This window comes from Mytilus edulis, chromosome 10 (assembly GCF_963676685.1).
Source record: "Mytilus edulis chromosome 10, xbMytEdul2.2, whole genome shotgun sequence".
NCBI lineage: Eukaryota > Metazoa > Mollusca > Bivalvia > Mytilida > Mytilidae > Mytilus > Mytilus edulis.
In genome coordinates, this window is record NC_092353.1 from 18,333,521 (window position 1) to 18,353,378 (window position 19,858).

At 31.8% G+C, this 19,858-nt stretch overlaps 3 protein-coding genes across 3 annotated transcripts; 1 reads left to right on the forward strand and 2 right to left on the reverse strand.

Annotated features, from left to right (window-relative positions):
• On the forward strand, positions 1–3,765 carry LOC139490552 (EGF-like repeat and discoidin I-like domain-containing protein 3). The gene is made up of 7 exons (XM_071277374.1): positions 1–86; positions 694–795; positions 1,133–1,322; positions 1,845–1,958; positions 2,419–2,576; positions 2,885–3,025; positions 3,572–3,765. The coding sequence occupies exons 1-7, from the start codon at positions 24–26 to the stop codon at positions 3,719–3,721; spliced, it is 918 nt and encodes a 305-aa protein (XP_071133475.1). The 5' UTR covers positions 1–23; the 3' UTR covers positions 3,722–3,765.
• A 2,807-nt stretch (positions 3,766–6,572) lies between these two features.
• On the reverse strand, positions 6,573–10,058 carry LOC139492372 (lactadherin-like). Its single transcript, XM_071280578.1, has 9 exons — positions 9,933–10,058; positions 9,669–9,735; positions 9,382–9,471; positions 8,940–9,041; positions 8,550–8,739; positions 8,116–8,235; positions 7,652–7,819; positions 7,174–7,304; positions 6,573–6,752 (listed from the first exon to the last, which is right to left on the reverse strand). Exons 1-9 carry the CDS (start codon positions 9,995–9,997, stop codon positions 6,612–6,614), a joined length of 1,074 nt encoding a protein of 357 aa, XP_071136679.1. The 5' UTR covers positions 9,998–10,058; the 3' UTR covers positions 6,573–6,611.
• A 3,391-nt stretch (positions 10,059–13,449) lies between these two features.
• Positions 13,450–19,841, reverse strand: LOC139492373 (uncharacterized). The gene is made up of 9 exons (XM_071280579.1): positions 19,713–19,841; positions 18,371–18,437; positions 17,562–17,648; positions 16,764–16,865; positions 16,378–16,567; positions 14,942–15,058; positions 14,351–14,515; positions 13,895–14,025; positions 13,450–13,602 (listed from the first exon to the last, which is right to left on the reverse strand). Exons 1-9 carry the CDS (start codon positions 19,787–19,789, stop codon positions 13,468–13,470), a joined length of 1,071 nt encoding a protein of 356 aa, XP_071136680.1. The 5' UTR covers positions 19,790–19,841; the 3' UTR covers positions 13,450–13,467.
• Positions 19,842–19,858: the final 17 nt, after the last annotated feature.

The window sequence follows — 19,858 nt, forward strand, 5'->3', positions numbered from 1 at the left end:
GACCACAACAAGGCAACATCTTTATGAAGCCAAATGGAAATGGCACTGTTTACATTGGACATACAGATATGCTTAAGTTATTTGAGGTATAGTAATTTAAAAAAATATAACACAAAAAAAAAACATAGGTTGCACATTGTCTTGTTAAATACTTAAATTTGTTTTTATGTTTATATTCTTTCAATTCTTCCAACCAGAAGCATATTTTAATTGATTAAACAAACATTAACACCTAACATTTTGGTATAATAAGCCTATATTATATCATGTCTGCGAATCATGCAAAACTGATTTACATTTTCATACAGAATTGTGCAAAAAGTAAAATCACAAAAATACTGAACTCCGAGGAAAATTCAAAACGGGAAGCCTGGTCCCTTTGGTCCATGAGTCTTATTGCTTCGTTTATCATGTGAACCTAATTTAGACAAAAGCTTAGCCGTAGGTAGTTTAAACGTTTTTAATTTGAGTATGCGGAGGGCCACAACACATCGATTGTTGACCCTATTTGCAAGGGTTTTGTGAATTTACCAAAACTACAATTTGGTCCTACGAATGGACAACAACACCATTTCATGTCATGTTAAAATGATATTTGTAACTATAACATAAATATTTTGAAAAATATTGCAATGCTTGTATTTATCTCATAATTATAATAGTTAACAAACTTACTATATTTTGTGTTTGTAGATTGTTAACAGTTTACCACCGACATGGAAGGTTAACTCAGCACATGGCAGTCTTGGAGTGTTTGCTGGAGGACAGTCTGTCAACTTATTGTTGGAGGCAATTGTAAGCATTGATCATTCCGTTCTATGGTGAAACAATTGAAGCATTTATTAGAGTGGTAATTGGATAAAGAGTCTTTTTTGTGAATCATTGCTTTAATTCAGTTATAAAACTTGAACAGAAACATAAAATTATCTTTGTAAGTTGGGCATACATGCGTATACGGAGGGTATTAAGGAACAGAGAAACATGAAAACAATCTTACCTAAAAATTAAAAATATATATTAATTGTTATCAGTAACACATTTTAAATATCTTAAGTTTCAATGTTTGAGTTCAAGTTATATTTTACTATTTGGTCGCCTTATTACTATGTTTATCAATTCATTATCTTTGCAGGATCCCGAAGGTGGTAAAATGAGATTTGAGAAAGTATCTGGAGCTTTCCCTCCAGGTGTACACCTTGACAAGACTACAGGTCGACTAACCGGAAATGCACCGGACGTAGATGCTACGTACGAGTTTGGAATTCGTGTCACTGACGCTCATGGCAAATATGCTGATCAGATCTTTTCAATCGACACAAGAGGTATACTGTTTTGATCATACGCGGGAAAATGCAATTTTGTGTCCCTTCTGTGTATAATATGTTTTATTTGCTTACGTAGTAATAGTATTTGGCTTTTTTAACTCGATATTCCCTACAGAATATGCAAAATGATGTCATAATCCTGTTTACTAATAAGATTGTAGTAGAACATTTTAAACATAACTTTTCTCTAAGTTCATATTGTGCAATGTAGTGATGCGTCATTTTTGTTTTCGCGATATTTTAATATAAAAATACATTTTTTGACAAAGGGCATGTCGTTTAAAGACCCATTTTAGATTTTCCTTTGTTGATGATTACTTGATTACGTGTAATTTTTATACGAATGGTAACTTTTTGATGAAGTTATGATATGGCTGTTAAAGGAAATTATTCTTATGAACGCATTTAGAGTCTCTTTGAATTGCAAATTTAAAAATATGCGCTGAATGGGGTTCTACAAGTGTTCAACTCAATTCTGTATGATGCAAGTAAGAGGGCCGAATATTATTATATTTCCAGAGAAGAACCAGTGCAATAGTAATCCCTGTCAACACAATGGTAAATGTGAGGATGCCATAGATGATTACAAGTGTAACTGTACAAATCCGTATGGTGGCTCATCGTGTCAGTTTGGTACGTATTATTTTAATATTTATTTGTTGTCTAAAGACTATCAACTGTCAAAAACTTTCCAAAGAGTATGACCGAAATAAATGATTAAATCTCATAATTTAGTTTTACTATAGTGTATAATAATTTACCAGCAGAGCTTCTACTATTTTTTCAATCTTTGTTATTCCATTTTTCAATCTTTTTTTGTTATTCTATTTTTATTCAATCTTGTTCTATTTTTCAATCTTTATCATTCAATTTTTTCAACATATTTGTTATTCTATTTTTTTCAATCTATGTTATTCTATCTTATTTAATCTTTACTATTCTATCATTTTCAATCTTTATGATTCTATAATTTTCAATCTTTATGATTCTATTATTCTCAATCTTTGCTATTCTGTTATTCTCAATCTTTGATATTCATTTTTAAGCCAAATTTTACATCGATTATTTTATTGTATTAATATTTTGTATACAGATTGTAGAAGCAAGGCTGTTGGTGTAGATAACAGTGTTAAGAGCATACCAGATGCCCAGCTGTCTTCCCATTACGCTTCTGGAGACCACCCTGCTTCTAATGGGAGGTTAAATAATCCACGTGGTTGGTCTGGTACAAGTACAAGCTCTTGGTTGCAGGCGAGTATAGTTAATTCATTATATATTTTGAAGATCGTACAACCATTTATCTTTCGTATATCTTGAAGTAAGAGACCTGAAATCCGAGAGGATTCACGTGTAGATAATTGTAGTAACCTGAAAATGAAAGTTTGTTCATATTCATTTCATTTTAGTGATCTTAAGTGATCACTTGTTTCTCCATAACACTGTCGTTAAAATAAAAACTTTAAAAACATGTCAATAAAGTAAACACTTTTATAATTTATGACGATAAAAAAAAAACGGCGTCAAAACATGTCGATAATATAAATACTTTTAAATTTCAGGTTGACATTGGACACTCTACATCTGTTTATGCAGTAGCAACCCAAGGTCAGTCATCGTCAAGCTACATCAAGACATACAGGGTACAGTACAGTGTTGATGGAAATTCCTTTACCAACGTTGTCAATGGAACATCTGCAATGGTAAACATATTGCTTCTGTTATAACCCATAACACATACATTGCTGTTCAAGTTAATGCATGTTCGGCCGACCTGGTAGTTTTAGTGATTTGAACAATAAAAGCCAATTGATTGTCGTAATGTGTAAATACACTTTCTTGTTGGATCTTTGATGATATTTAATTTGTAAAATGAAATTACTGTCCTTAGGTAAAGGAAGATGTGGTATAAGTGCCAATGAGGCAACTCTCCATCCAAGTCACAATTTATTAAAGTAAACCATTATAGGTCATTGTACGGTCTTCAAAACTGAGCTTTGGCTCAAACCGAATAGCAAGCTATAAAGGGACTCAAAAAATTACTGGTGTAAAACCATTTATATATAAAAAAAAAAAGAGAAACGGGAAACGCTTATGCACCACATCAACAAACGACAACTACTGAACATCAGATTCCTTATTTTTTTTAAATTAATATTACCCTGTAAGAGGATGGATTATTCTTAATTGACTATCGGCAGCTTACACCATTTAAATACTTAACTATGTTTAGTATTTCTTTTTTACAGGAATTTACTGGCAGTAGCAGTGTAAACAGCGTAATAAAACATGCATTTCTCCAGCCGGTTACCGCCAGATATATCAGGTTCATACCAAGAACCTATCAAACCAAACCAGGAATGCGAGTGGAAGTGTACGGATGTGAAATTGTCAATTAACAGTTTATGTTGAATTTGTTTAATTAATAAAATATTAGCCTTTAGTTGTCACATCTTAAACATAGTTTATTCCTGAAACTGATAGAATAAGTGAATAATTTGACGAAAAAACAAAAACAAACTAATTTACCACTAAACATTTAATTAGGCTTTCAACTTATAAGAAATGCATTGCATTAAAAATACATTTAGAGCAGGTGAACTTTTACTTTAGTTATGTGAGTTATGGGATTCATTTTTCCAGTGTGAAATATTTACACTAAATTAATTCTTAAAAGGTAATTTTGATAGCTATTCTGTTATAAAATATCTAACAAAAAAAGAACAGAAATTCTCTTCACGGAGCATGATGCACAGCAACAAACTACCACCTCTGAATAACATGCTTCTGACTATGGACAGGCACACACAGAAGGTGTCACTGTTAAACATGTTAGCGGCGTATAAAACCTCCCCTAACATGGAACAGTTGTGTTACGCAACAGTACAGCACAAGAACAGACTATCGAATCAGTTGAAAAGAACTCAACTCATTAAGCTATACCAATGCAAAAATAAAAAGCCAAGAAAAAGACAAAACAAACCAAGACACAAGACACAAAGTACTTCTAAGAGTACTCTCAGCTATTGAAAACTATTTCAAAGCCAGTTACAACTTAAGAAAACTTGCTTGTGTCTAAGACTAAAAGGTTATGATAATGTCCCCGGGGACAATACATTTGTTGTAATAGAAGGGCCACATTTGAGGAAATGAAGACGGGAAAGTGGTAACGACAATTGAGACATATTCGTTATCATTTGTTAAACAGATATTCCATAACGGTCAACCAACTCGTGATGTCATCCGTAAAATTTCCCGAAGCATTGATTTCAACTTCACCATTTGGATTTCTTGGTTTAAAATCTTTCTTGTAAGCAAGGAAATCAATGTAAGGTCTGGAATATCTTATCAATTGGGAGATATATATTACATATGTAGGTGCTGCTTGCATGTTGCTACATAGAAAGGGAAAGTTCACTATTGGGAAGATAAAATCGTACATTTTTGTCAATAACAAAGTAAATCATTTCTCTTGAAAGTAGGTTATGCAGTTTTGTTGATTACGAATTTGCTTAACGTCATTTTACAAATATTCAATAAGCATAAAGAATGAGCATTTTGACTGCCACTAGAAAAGAGTTTAAGGCTAGGTGCATAAGTGTTACATCTAGGTCACCTATGCGATTTTCACGTCTTCATTCTTTTCGCATTTATACAAACTCATACATCACACATACTTAAACAACCCGCTATATTGTTATTGTTCTATTATAATTTTTGATTCTTGTCTTTCATATTTGCTAATGCTTTGTCTATATGTGTTTCTTTTCACATAATGACGTGGCTCTTTTATAGAGGAAATACACAATAAGCATATAGACAAACAGCAAGAAGAAAAGGTAAAAATGTAATTTACATTCTACAGAGGATATGCCTTAAGAACTATAGACTAGTTTCTTTAATACTTTGAACGAAAATTAATGTTAATCTACCCATTCAGTCCCAGTACTCAAAATGTTTCAATCGTGTATGGGTTGATGTAACATACATAAATAAAATTCAAAAATAAAAAAGCAATAAATGAGATTGTTAAAAATGTGATATTTCATTTTTGCTATGTGCTTTGTCTACATGCCTTTTTATGTTTCTTTGATGCATATATGATTTGGCTCTATATTGATACATCCTGTCATTTTGATATTGTAGTATGGTAAATTTGTGTAATCTTGTCTTTTAAGTTTTGCTGATATACTTGGTCCATATACCATTTTGTTACCTTTTATTTTTCGTGATTAAGATTATAACACAATGTTGACTGCTGTACCCTATTTTTTTAAAAATGTTTACCTATTATGTCTGTTTGTTTTGTTCATGCATCGTTGTCATTATAATGGAATTTGATGCGACTGTCATACATGTGAGAGGTTTAGTAGTTATAAACCCAGGTTCAATTAACATTTTTCTATATTAGGAAAATGTCTGTACCAAGTCAGGAATATGACAGATGTTATCCATTCGTTTGATGTGTTTGTGCTTTTGATTTTGCCATTTGATTAGGGACTTTCCATTTTAATTTTCCTGGGAGTTCAGTATATTTGTGATTTTATTGTTATCCAACTGGACGTATGTCAATAAGTTTAAGTAATGACTCAAATTTATAAAAAAGGTTACCCCAATGACTTCAAGTACGAAATGTCTTGTATTGACGTCTTGGTTGTGATATTTTATTAACTCTGTTTTGCATATGATTTTTTTATGGAATACTCTTCACCATTAGGACTTCGAGTGATACTTGTTTAGCCTTTTCGTTGTATAAAAGTTAACTGTTCATATATAATCAACAGTATTCTCGTACAAAAATTCCTTTACAGCATCTTTTTAGAAACGCACTCGATCTTTTGGACATTTTGGATATATAAATACGCGGACACTGTAAGAAACATATAGGCCGTTACTGTGAGTTCAAAGACATTGAAAAGGATGTTTGATGTCTGTATAGGATGTATACAACCGATTTATCTGTCGGAGGATGTGTGAATACACTGTTACATCCCGTTGAATTGAGGACTCTAACACCCATCTATGGATGGACTAGAACTGAAAATAAATGCTGAATGGATTTGTGGTGCACATTAAAACACAGTCCAACCCTCTTCTTTCATTTAAAGATATAGTGGTACCAAGTCAAATGGCCATATTTTGCAGTGATATTTTCTTAAAGCAACCTTAATAGTAGTTTATTTTTCATATGTATTCTGGAATTATTTTTATTGTATTCCTAGCTATTGAAATAAAACAAAAGTAAATACGTTAATTCACAATGGATTTATATATATTTTAACGATACAATTACAAAATACATCCGTATAGTTCAACTTTCATACAAGGAACATATTTAGCATTGTATGAATATGGGTGAAATCTAACAAATCTCGCAGTTGTAACATCCTGTAAGCTAGAATATAGTCTTCCAGATCGACCGGGAAAAACCTGAAAAAAAGTTCTATCAAATTATACAACCTTTAACAGGAGTATATTACAAATCTGTTTATACCAATGTTAGACTATGTACAACTTAAACAGTTTTCTGAACATACATGTTTACACTTGACTTATTATGAAGTACAGTGGATTTATTATTTTTCCTGTGTTCAAATTTTCGTTGATTGAGGAAACTTTGTATTTTCGTGGATATCTAATTTCGTGGTTTAATTAAGGTCTGCATACAAGCCTATAGAAAATTTGTACTTCATTAAACTTTTAAATTCGTGGTACACCTATAACCACAAAATCAACGAAAATTGGTATACCAGTAATACTTAAGAATCCACAGTATTTATCAAACGTGTTCTCAAGATAAAAATACAAAATAGCCCCAGTATCATAAGTCTGAAAGTAAATGTATGCTTACGATTGGTGAGGTCCCATTTTTAATAAATTGAAAATGTTGACCGTCCGTGCTGACCGATAGTTGGAATGATTCTGTCAGATACTGGGAGCTGTAGCCGAACATAGTGACACCAGCTATCTTAGAACGGTTACCTGGAAAATAAAGTATATGTCTTCACATAGTAATGAATTATTGAATGTAACTATACAAAAGCGGGATCATTTTTGTTTATTATCGTACGAAAATCAGAATCATGTTTATCTTTTCTTTAATTGATGCGTATTTTACTTATATTATTGAACATGTTGAAATAGTCATGTTCATTCTCATCATGCGGTCATTTGTTTACACAGTGTCTCGCTTACTAGAGCAAACGACGTCTGCACAATTGTATTTTCTCAAATGATACTGTTTGTTCTAAGATTGCTTTCGAAATATGTTTCATGAAATGAAATAGAACAATAAATAAAATAATAAAAGTGATAAAAAAAATATTTACCTAGATCGACCTGAAGCCAGGAATTAGCATTTTCTCCACACCAACCCTTTTCTTCACTGTCAAGACGAGCTTCAGTAGCATTTGACATTTCGTGTGATAGATATGCCGACAGCTGAGCATCTGGGATTTTTGAAGGAAGAGAAATGCCTACTTCGCTCTGTCTACAATCTGAAATGAACTCAACACGTAAAAATGATTTCATTTGCTTTTCATTGTTTAACTATTTTTGGAATTTGGATAATCTGGTCGTTTCTGACTATTTTTTGAAAATTTATAGATGCACAATGAGGTAAAAAATAAACAATAATTTTTCATACCTAACCTCTCTAAGGATATCTCACACTACAACAGTGTATTAGGTTAAAAGAGCAGGACGTTGATGAGAGAGTAAATATGGTTTGATGGGGAAATGTGTCAAAACGGTAAAATTATTGAAGGCGAAGGGTATAAAATTTACTGTGTACCTGTGCTGCAGTCTTTTCCGCCGTAGAAATCGGCACAAACACATTCGTATCCTTTACCGACATTTGTCTCGTTACATAAAGCACCATTATGACAAGGTTCATATTGACAATGCTGTAACTCTGTAAATAGAAATATTAATATATATATATATATATATAGAGAGAGAGAGAATGAATATAACTAGCTAGTGTATGCAAAACATGCAGAAATAATATTTTATCAAAGGCTACCACAATTTTGTGCTATATATGAAGAGTTTGAAAATTTGTTTAGACATTTGACTTTTGTTATAGACAGTCGACTCCTAATAATATATATAACGAAAACATTTACAACATTCCCCCAAAAAATAAGAAACACAAAAATTAGACGGTACGACAGATCAACACAGCTACAAATCGCCTTATCTTCACAACGAAAAATATGGCCTCACCGATAGTTTCCATTTTGAAAACTGCATCTTCAAACCTTCCCCGAGATCCAGTAGCACGAATAGTAAAGCTATACTGCGCATCAACGTCTGGTGCTATGCCATATATCCTACTTCGATCTGATTCAAGATGTATTCCTGGAGGGAAATCTCCAGCGACAAGGCTAAATTTTATGCTTCCTCCAGATGGTTCCTTAAAAAAAATAATCATAGTTTATATGGCATAGTTATACAAATAAAAGTTTAAAACATTACATACTTATTATATGAGTGTGTGTGTACGATTTGTTTACATTACAAATATGTGACAATAAATATTCACAACTCCATTTATTTACTGTGTTATTTGAAAAATTTCACATTAGAAACAAAAGGATGAAGTAAAATTCTTACCTTAACTTTCAACGGTATATCAACCTCTCTGCCGCCTTCATACGTTCCAACAAAACCTACATGTGAATGGTTTATCCAAATCGGTGGTAAACTGTACACGATCTGAAATTATAGTAAATGGGAAATTAGTAATTCATAGTAATTGTATTTCAATGTTAAAGAAACGTTCAAGAATGCGACAAATTATTCGAATTAGATCTTTAATTGCGTTATCTACATAAATTAAATTTTCTCGACATTACTACAAATTAAGTTGCAGTAAAAAAAATTATATTATCTAGAATTAAGGGTTAATACGCGAACTTTGCAACAATGTTTGAGTGATAACGTTTTTCACCAATATATAAAGAAAATGAAAAAATAAAATAAAATCTGCCATTGAATCATTTAATAGAATCTCCATAGTATGATATTGACACATCGATTAGATCCCTGCACAAACCTTAACTATCTCTAATAAATCGATGCCTTCAAAATAAGCTGTCCCTGTGCCATTTCCTGGATTGATGTGGATATCTCCATTTAGTCCGGACTGAAATTACAAAATCAGAGGTTTTGCTTACACTAATAATCAAACACATTGAAATATTAATTAACCTTACTGTATGAATTTTGCGCAGAAACTATTTTGAATAATGACGTCAAGCTACAAATCCAGAAAGTATCTATGTAGCAATATAAAGTTTAAATTCACTATTTTCCCTAAAATTATCAGAGTATAGTATTTACCTCAGCTGTTAAATTTCCCTTTTCTTGTGCAGCTACTGTTATACTTGGATAGTTCATTTGCAACACCCTAAAATCAAAAGATAATCAATAAGTATATCAAAGAGAAAAATTGAATTCATATTAAAAGTTTTACACATATAATTTTAACATTTACTTTACTTTACTACATTACATATCATATTTAGCATTCGAAAGTCGATTCGGTAATATTAAGATCTTTATTCCAAATTCTGTTAAAGTGATTGGTATAAAAAATTTACTCACTCTCCTTTAGATCCCGTAGTTATCCATATTTGTTGTAGAAAAACGAAAATCAAACACAAAATCATTGTTATACGGTAAACAACACGAACGTTTTACAGTTCTAAATTACATTCCTTTGTAACTGACTCAATGTTAGCTTTATTACACACTGATGATAAGAAGGAAAGTAAAACAATGACTGTTAACTTATAAATCTTTAAACACGTTTAAGATCATAATGCAATATTTTTATTTAAATTGAATCTTTGTCGATTTTTTTTTTTCACTGATCATTTTAAAAGTTTTAAAAAATAATATGGAGGAGTGTCACTTGAATAATTACAAATTACTCTACTTGCCATGTTTTGTCTTGTGTTCTGTCGAAAATCATTGACAGCAGAAAAATGAACAGAACTCTTGTAAAAATCAGCGCGTTCTTGTCGCTTTTCAGTGTTTATCTTCATCTATAACACCAAACATTTGAAAGAGTTTAATAAACATCCGAAAAAATTAGGAGCTATATTAACCAACAAGCTATTCGTTGGGAAGTTGGTTTCTTAAGTTCATTTTGTTTTATATTTAATGTATAGAAAGCTTAAGAAAAGTAACCACTTTGTCTGTGCGGGTTGTCCGAATATGCAATCATTTCGTGATATAAATTTTAACGTAAATCGGATGCACAGTCACGAATTGTACTCGTTATAGAAATCTTGCAACAACTAACTGAAAGGACTGTGGTAGGTATTCAAGCAAGACAAAATATCTTACACAATGAAACTCTTATTTCCCCTTTGGCAGACCTGCATGTTTTGTTGAAAATACCTTACAATTTATATCCTCAGTAAAAATGAGAGTAATACCGAAACGGGAAAATAGATTTCGCATGAAGAGATAAAAAATAAATACTAACAAACTGCAGTAATTCACAGATTGAAAAAACAGAAATAGAAACGCAACGTGTGTTTTGAATATTTAAAATTCAAAAGTTTAAGGAAATGCCCGTACCAAGTTAGGAATATGATAGTTACTATTAATTCGTTTGATGTGTTTGAGTGTTTGATTTTGCCATTTGATAAATGACTTTCCGTTTTGAATTTTCCACGGAGTTAGTTCTTTTAGAAGTTTAACCGTTACAGACGCCATCATGATTTGGTTGCTCGTTATGGATATAAACTGTGCCCCGGTTGACTACGGTTTTGTCTAAATTGTCGTAGCCATTCGTATGTACTCATTTTCCCGATTGTTAATTAAGACCGAATGAGTTATTGCCATGAGAGACACTTCGGGGGCCAACTTTAGAGCAGATTATGCTTACTCTTTCGGGTTTCCTGATAAATAAAGGCAACAGTAGTATACCGGTGTTAAAAAATCGTATATCGATTGACAGAACACCAATCTGGGTTACAAACTAAAACCGTGGGATACGCATCAACTATAAGAGGGGAAAAGGAACAGGTACACTGAAGTGCCCCAAAAAACAAAAAAACGCCAACATACATTGAAACTTGACTTGACTTGGTACAGGACATTTCAAAAAAATAAATGGCGGGTTGAACCTGGTGTTTGGCTACCGACCGTGCAAGAGCTGTATAGCAAGTCAAGGTCGTTAAATGGTAATCAAGGGTACCAGGATTATAACCCAAATACGCCAGACGAGCGCCTCGTCAGTGACGCTTATACCAATATATTTATAAAGCCAAACAAGCACACAACTGAAGAGCACCGAGGACCCAAAACTTCCTTTTGTTGTTTTATGGCTAGCCAAACCAAACCTCCCGCTTACATGACTATGTTAAAAAATATCACAAAAAAATGACAACATTAAGTGACAGAAAAGTTTAGCACAAACAAACGCAAAACACCAATAATAGAGAACCGCACACAAAAATAATATCAAATGCAACGAACATCTTCCACCAACGACTGACAAATAGATAAACATAAAAAACAGTGACGCACTACGTAACGAACATGCAATCTCAAACTTTATACAATTATTTTCACAATACCAGTTCAAACTTTTTTCTTGCCAACTATGGATTAAAAGGCAATTTAAAATTATTTAGACTACAACGATAAGACATAAACATTATCCAACCGAAACCATAACAGAAACATCAAATAGAAATACATTGATGTTGGATGAACAAAATGACTGTTTTTGTTGAGTTCGTGTTGCTTATTTGTTTACTTTTTTTGTAATGTTTTATAAATTGTGTTATTTAATGGCCAAATTTTTTGTTTTAAATCTATACTTGGTATCTTCTGCCTCTTTGGCTACAGCACCTATGAAGATGTTAATTATGTGTAAAAATTGTACTTCCCTAAATTGGAGTTGCTACCAAAAATTTAAAGGAATAGCATAGAATTCCGACCTTTTTGTACACTTATCAGCCTATTCCAGTAATAATAATCTTGACCTTTTACACCCCCAGTGTTTGGTTCGGTTTGTATTACATAGTCTCTATTTTTCTATGTTGTGTTTTTTGTACTATTTTATACATAGCTTATTTATTTTTTAGCCATGGCGTTGTCAGTTTTTTTTTTTCGATCTATGAGTATGACTGTTCCGCTGGTATTTTTCGCCCCTTTTTTATCAAATGTAAAGATAAAAAGCCGACACAAATCAAACCTCTCACTTGTGTATCAGTTGTATGTAACTCCATGCTATGGACATCAATGTGTGAGACATACAAGTAAAAAGGGGAAAAAATGGGGAACAGCAGTCAAATTTTTGATAAAATCTAAATCAATACCAAAAGAAAAAAATATTTCAACAAACTGAATTAGTAATACAAAAAGGCATAAAAACGCTCTTATAGACAAAATTTATCAGCAAAATTGAAAGCATAAAGGTCAATAACAGTAAACCCACTATAATATATATATTGTATGTAAAGTGATGAACGACGAAAGTACCTAGAATATACTTGAAGGGCACCATGTAATATTTGTAGATTTGATACGGAATAATTATCAAAAAGGTCTTGGTATCTTGAAATGATTTTTTAAAGAAAAAGACCATAATATGTTCTTCGACATAAACCTGGTTAATCAACTTTCTGCTCAAATTTCATTCAGACCTTTTTACCACAAATTAAAAGAAGCATGTGCACAATGCAGCTTGACCTCGTATATGGCTTCTGTAACATAATCTTATATCTGAAGTCTTCACTGATAATTTTGGTAGTGTTATATTATTATGTTTTAAATCATAAAAAAAGAAAGAGGTACATAAACAATTGAAGCCTTAAAATTGTGCTATCGAAAGCGTTTAAAAAAAGTTCGTTCACATAAACAGAAGCCAATCGCCGAATTGTTCTTAATGTTTAATCCATTTTTGACTTTTAGTCTTCTAGGGACATTTAAAGTGAAGAATGAAACCAACAAGCCTGCATTTAATTATCTATTTCATGATCAATTCATTATATATGTCTCCATCAATTTGTTGATAAGTTCTTGTAAAAAGAAATTTACTTGTATGTGGAAGCAAAGAATTTAAGAATTGCAAGCAATTAAAAAAGTAAAAAAATTCGGGTCAGTACTTCATTTTTATTTAGCATCCATAAAGTTCGATTTTCATGCAGGGATAATATCCACTTCTGTATCCCTGAGGATGATACCGTACAAATCTCGCAAGTGTAGGACTTGGTAAACTGTCTGTGTAGGTGCTCTTCCCGCCACGGAATGTCTACAACAAAAATTTTAAAATGATTGTGGTGATGGTCAAACTTTAAATTTCATATCTAATACGATATCAATATATAATATGTAGATATTAAAGTCTTAATCCACATAGTTTAAAGAATTCTTTATAAATAATATTTACATAATATTATAGATATTCAACTCGATTTTAAAACATGCCGTCTGTAATATGAATAAAAATATAGCAGGAGATGTGGTAAGTCCCTAAATATAAAACAAATATTTAAACACTTGAAAGAAATATGATTTGCTAACATTACAGTAAAAATAATTACATGGATACCACTGGTATCATTGACGACTTTGAAGTTAACGCCATCCAAACTGACTGACAGAGTATAACCATCAACGTAATAGGTGCTGCTTTGGTATTGATAAAGTGTTTTGTACACTGTCTTTGGTTCTCCTGAAGAACAAAATTAGTTAGAATTTATTGTAAGATTGGTTATGTATTTGTAGTAATTTATTGTATAAATGTTCACCTTAATTTATGGTTGTAACACTAGTATAAACAATTTCTTGATATCACTGAACCGTTCTTATTAATAAGAAATAGTTAACCAAAACGGTACTAGAAATTTCATTACAACATGAAATAATTAATTCCCAGCAGTTCTGACAAATATGTTTTAATTGTAATATAATAATAACTACCTGTTACTTTTCAATATGGTTTTGACCTACCCGTGTATTGAAACTTCGAAACAAAGGTAACATAATTATTACTTTACCCAAATCGACCTGTAACCAAGCGTTGTCATTTGTACCACACCAATAACTACTCCCTGAATAACGTCCATTAGAAGCCAGTTTAGTCGACTGTGACAAGTAAGCTGACATTTGAGCATCAGGTATTTTATTTTTATATCGTACACCAAATGCATTGTTTCTGCAATCTGTGGAAAGATAACAATGAAATGAAACTTAATTGGTCATAAATTGTGATTCGTTATAATACTTGCACCAATAATCCAATTAAGAGACGCAATTTCTGCAAAAAGGTATATGAAAGGATATTGGATAAATGATTAACAGTTATTTCAAATTCAATCCTCTCATTCGAAAAAGCAAGAGACCCTTTGTAAAGTACAATGTGCGCGCAGTTAGTGCTACTACCAATATATGCGTAAATCACTCGTAAAATGACATTCAATTCAAAACCTAAAATATTCCCGAATACATTTTGAAATAAATCAAATAATATCAGTTATACCAAAGTTTAACTCCAGTAACAAAGACGAACTATATTTTTGTATGTAATTTCTTCTATGGAAAACGTACTGTAAAAACAATGCGCTATATAAGATCATACAATTACCAACCTATTTCACAGCTATGTCCACTGTAAGGTTCAGGACATACACATGTATAAGTATTGTTGCTATTATCTATACATGTGCCATGGTGCTGACATGGACTTGACTTACAGTTGTCATGGGCTAAAATGAAAACGTTGTGATTATCTATTACTTTTGAATAAGTTCTTTTAATCATTGTTCTTGAGAATTCTTTCTTTTATTTCCCAAGATTGTTACTTACTTCTTTGCAAATGAAATAATTTTAAGGAGTACTTGATATAAGGATTTTGAATTGTTGATAATTTATTTTAGAACTTTCTTTATACTATTGAATCATTTCGCAAACGTTAGTTTCGAAATAAAAAAAATGTCCGCAATCATACTCAAAATTGTTTAATTTATACACAGATTTGTTCCTTTCAATTCAATTAAAGTGGGGAACACATTATAATTGTTTTTATTTTGTTATTTCACAACAAAGATTTTGATATAGCCTTTGATTTGTTGCACAAACAATCAACAACAACTACAAAAAAAAACCACAAAAATCCCACACACGTTTCAACAAAAAGTACAATTTTAAAACATAACAAAATATATTGTCTATAGTATATGTATATCTTATTAAGAGGGCTACAAATCAGTTTTTAATCAGTCTCGTTTAAGGTCATACGATACAGTATTGCACCTGTATTGACAAGTTGATGAAAATTTGCATATAGGCTATTTTTTACCTCATTAAATCAAATATGTAATAAAAAATATACCGTCATGTGCTACTTTTTGAGTAAAATGAGTTCGAAATTTTGTATATTTGCTCAAAATTCAGATTTGTGTCCGTATTTTCTTTTTCGAAAGAAAGACATAACTTTTTTGTTTTAAAAGATAAACACAAAGTGGTTTTTGTTAAATAATCGGTAATTTCTGTATTTTATAAATATTATTACAAATTATGCAATTTTTATTCCGAAATAACTCTATATTTATCAAATGTTCATGAATAGAGGAAAAAACGTCATTTTTTGCTGCATGTTTATCAAAATTAAAAACATTGCGCTATTTACAGTTTTATAAAATTTGGGTCACATAAACTCCTTGCAAAATGAAACAAATTGCTGTAAATAGGGGTCCATGCACTCGTTTTCAAATTAAATCAGTTTGAATGGTAAAAATCAGTCGACAAATGCATCTTTTCCCGATATGTCAGAGTTTGACGTCGCGAAAATAACATTTTACGTTAGCAACGTCATTACATTCCCTGTTATTAGATTAGATTGTATTTTAGTGTTAATTATCCATGTGCATTTTACTGATTCATGTCATGACTTTACATGTACAACCAGTAAAATGACAAACTATCACTGTTTCATTAAAGCTAATTTGAGATGTTTTTAATTAGAACAGATTTCATGAGTCCAACATTAGTTTTTATGATCAACAGCATTTCTTAGATGACTTACAAAGAACTTCCATTTTGAACACAGAATCAGCATATTTCGTTTGATTGTTGATGGCTCTAATAGTAAATGTGTAGAAACGTTCAATGTCAGGAACTACACCATTTATAAAGCCACCCGTTTCATCAAGAGTCACACCAGTTGGCAAGTCTCCACCCACCAATTTGTATTCTAATGGTCCATTTTCAGGATCCTGCAAATAAACAAAAGTCGTTAAAAATAAAATATGTATACAACTATTTTACCATAAACTTCTGTAATCCACCAAATGATTTACCATCATGTGCTGTGGAGTTAAAAATCCCTAAGATCTTTTTTAATTGAATAGGGGCTAATAAAATGTAAAAGAATGCATTTGAAGAATATTTAAATATATAGACAATACTTACTCTTGCCTCTAATTTAACATGGATTCGCTGTCCGCCATTAAATGTTCCAAAGAATCCGTTGTGTGCATGAGGTAGCCACACTGGAGGTAATGTTTTTGCCATCTGTTCAACATGTAATACAAAGAAAACACAATTTAATGGCGTAAATGGTATAACGGATTATACTATATCTATTTAATTTATAACCTGTGAGTATCATCTTTGTTTATATTGTAAAGGAGTTACTCGAATACAACGTGACAAGCTGTTCACTGACTGTAGCTTATGCAATCAAACAGAGTTGAACATCATTCTAAGATGATAACTTTAGTCATCAAGGGTTTTATCAAGTTTCTACGATTGAAAACTGACATCATTATTATTCGGTGTGAGCCAAGGCTCCGTGTTGAAGACCGTACATTGACCTATAATGGTTTAATTTTATGAATTGTTATTTGGATGGAGAGTTGTCTCATAGGCTTTCATACCACATCTTCCTATATCTATCATTTCCAACGCCTCGTGCCTCATATAGGGTGAGTACATTCATATGGGTCTATGTGAACTTGTAACAAATGGTTCAAGCGGCCATAAACGACAAAGTGTAAGGCACAATGCCATAACTTGTTCAACATTCTCTCATATTTCAGTGGCAGTAGAGTGTCTCGCCTTCTAACGCGACCTTCTTTGCGGAATAGACCTTTTGTAGTAATTGATAATTGTACACATTATTTCAATATGCATGACATATTTGACAGTGATCGTTAACTGAAAAATAAATCAACTACCTTTTTTTCAATCAAAGAGGATTTTTGTTACCTTAATGATCTCCAAAATGTCTTCTCCATCAAATATAACTTTCCCGCCTGGTCCAGGCTCCAGATATAAATCTCTTGCAAGCCCAGACTACAATGTAAGTGCATATTAATTATCAAACTAATTTTTATACTCTTTGTTTATAATAATTGACACAAGATACATGAACAGTTTGCAGAAATCATTGGTTTAAATGTACAGTACAATTTTACTCAAATGTTGTATGCTATGCAACGATTGTTATTAATCGTTCTAAAACAAGGCTTTTTTTCTTAAATTTGATTCGTACACATCCAACTGATAATTAGAAATTAGTTGCTGGAAATAAGTGATATCTTTTGCACTTTATTTGCAATAGTTTATATGTTTAAACGGACAAGAAAACAAAGTAACTGCTATTAAGGTACCATTGTTGTAAATCAAGTTTTAGGTTGGGTTCGTGTTGCTCAGTCGTTATTCTTCTATGTTGGGTAGTAAACTGGTGTTTGCCATTGATTCGTTTTTTGCCTCTGCATTGTCAGTTTATTTCCGACCTATAAGTTTGAATGTCCCTATGGTATGTTTCGTTGTCAGTTTGTTTTAGATTTATGAGTTTGACTGTCCCTTTGGTATCTTTCGTCCCCCTTTTTTTCGCCTCTCTTATATAAAAAGCTATCAATGAGTGTATTTTTCTGTGGTTAAACTCCCATACTTAGATTTTTGAATATTTTATAAATATTTTTTTGCATTTGGCTCATTTATTTCTTTCCATTTTAAATCTAAAGGATATAGCGGAAACACTATTGCTCCCTTTCAAATAAAAAATCTTTTACCTGGAGCGTAATGTTTCCTGTATTCTGTGCCTTTACTGTCAAATGTGGTACATTTATATCTAACACCCTAAAATATAAAAATACGATTAACTGTAGTTATACTTATTCTTCTTTTTGATGTTAAGCTTGGTTTTGCTGGGTAGAGGGTATATTATCCACCATCCATAATTTATAATATCAACCATATACAAGTACATATAAACACTTAACAGGATCTGCTTACCCTTCCGGAGCACCTGAGATCACCCCTATTTTTTGTGTTCGTGTTGCCTTTTCTTTAGTTGTCTATGTTGTGTCATGTGTTCTATTGTTTTTCTGTTTGTCTATTTATCTTCTTTCATTTTAAGCCAGGCGTTGTCAGTTTACTTTCGATTTATGAGATTGACTATCCCTTTGGTATCTTTCGTCCCTCTTTTAACTATATACACGTGCATTGGAAAGTAAAGAGTTAAAATGTGTATGAGCAACTTGTAACATAGTCACATATACTCAAAATATGCAGTTTAAAGCAAAAAGGCAGATGTTTAGATTTAAACGACTGACATAGACAAACACAGATTGTGACAAAACCAGTTTAAATTCGATAGCGAAATGTACTCTTAAAGGCTTTTTCCCTCAAATTTGATTCGTACACATCAAACTGATAATTAGAAGTTAGTTGCTGGAAATAAGTGATGTCTTTTGGACTTTATTTGCAACTGTTTATATGTTTAGGGTTAATCCTGTCATCTTATTACTTTAAAAATTGTGTGCTCGAAACACTAGTCATTAGGTACATTTGTACGTTCATAAAAAAGATTGAAATCCAAGTATGTAAAAATTCTGAAATAATCGACGGCAATTTCAATAAAATGGACACAAAATAACAAATACATCCTAAGTCAACTTTGCCCGAGAGAATGGATCTAAAGTTTCTTTCAATTTTATTCTACATTTCAACAGAGAATTTAATAAATGTATGTATTAATCATTTTAGTATCAAAGCAATTACTACTGGGCTGAATATATCATCAGTGACTACTAATTTACCAGACCATCAGCTGAATCGACCCAGCACAAGACAATGAGAATAACACGTTATAAATTTGGTTTGTCGGAAGTGCTCTTCTGCATCAAAAACGTTCAAACTTAATGAAATTAAGCAATGATGTATTATTACTTGAATGCATGATGTTATTTTACAAAAAGGGACCCGAAAGAATAGCTAAATTAACCCAAGGTCAATATCGCCCGAGGGAGTTATCACCGTAGCTTAAAATTGTATATGTTGTTAGTATGATTTTTAAAAATGTACGTTACAATAGATATGATACACTGTTAAACGTAAATTATTCGAACTCACCCATCATCAGCTGCACTTTTTGAGAAGAATATCAGTAAAACATACAATATCTTCATTTTCGAAATATAATATTTCATGAAAATATGGAAGACATCTTAAATTGGGGACATCATTCAGTTGCTTGGGAGGGATGAACAATAATAGCT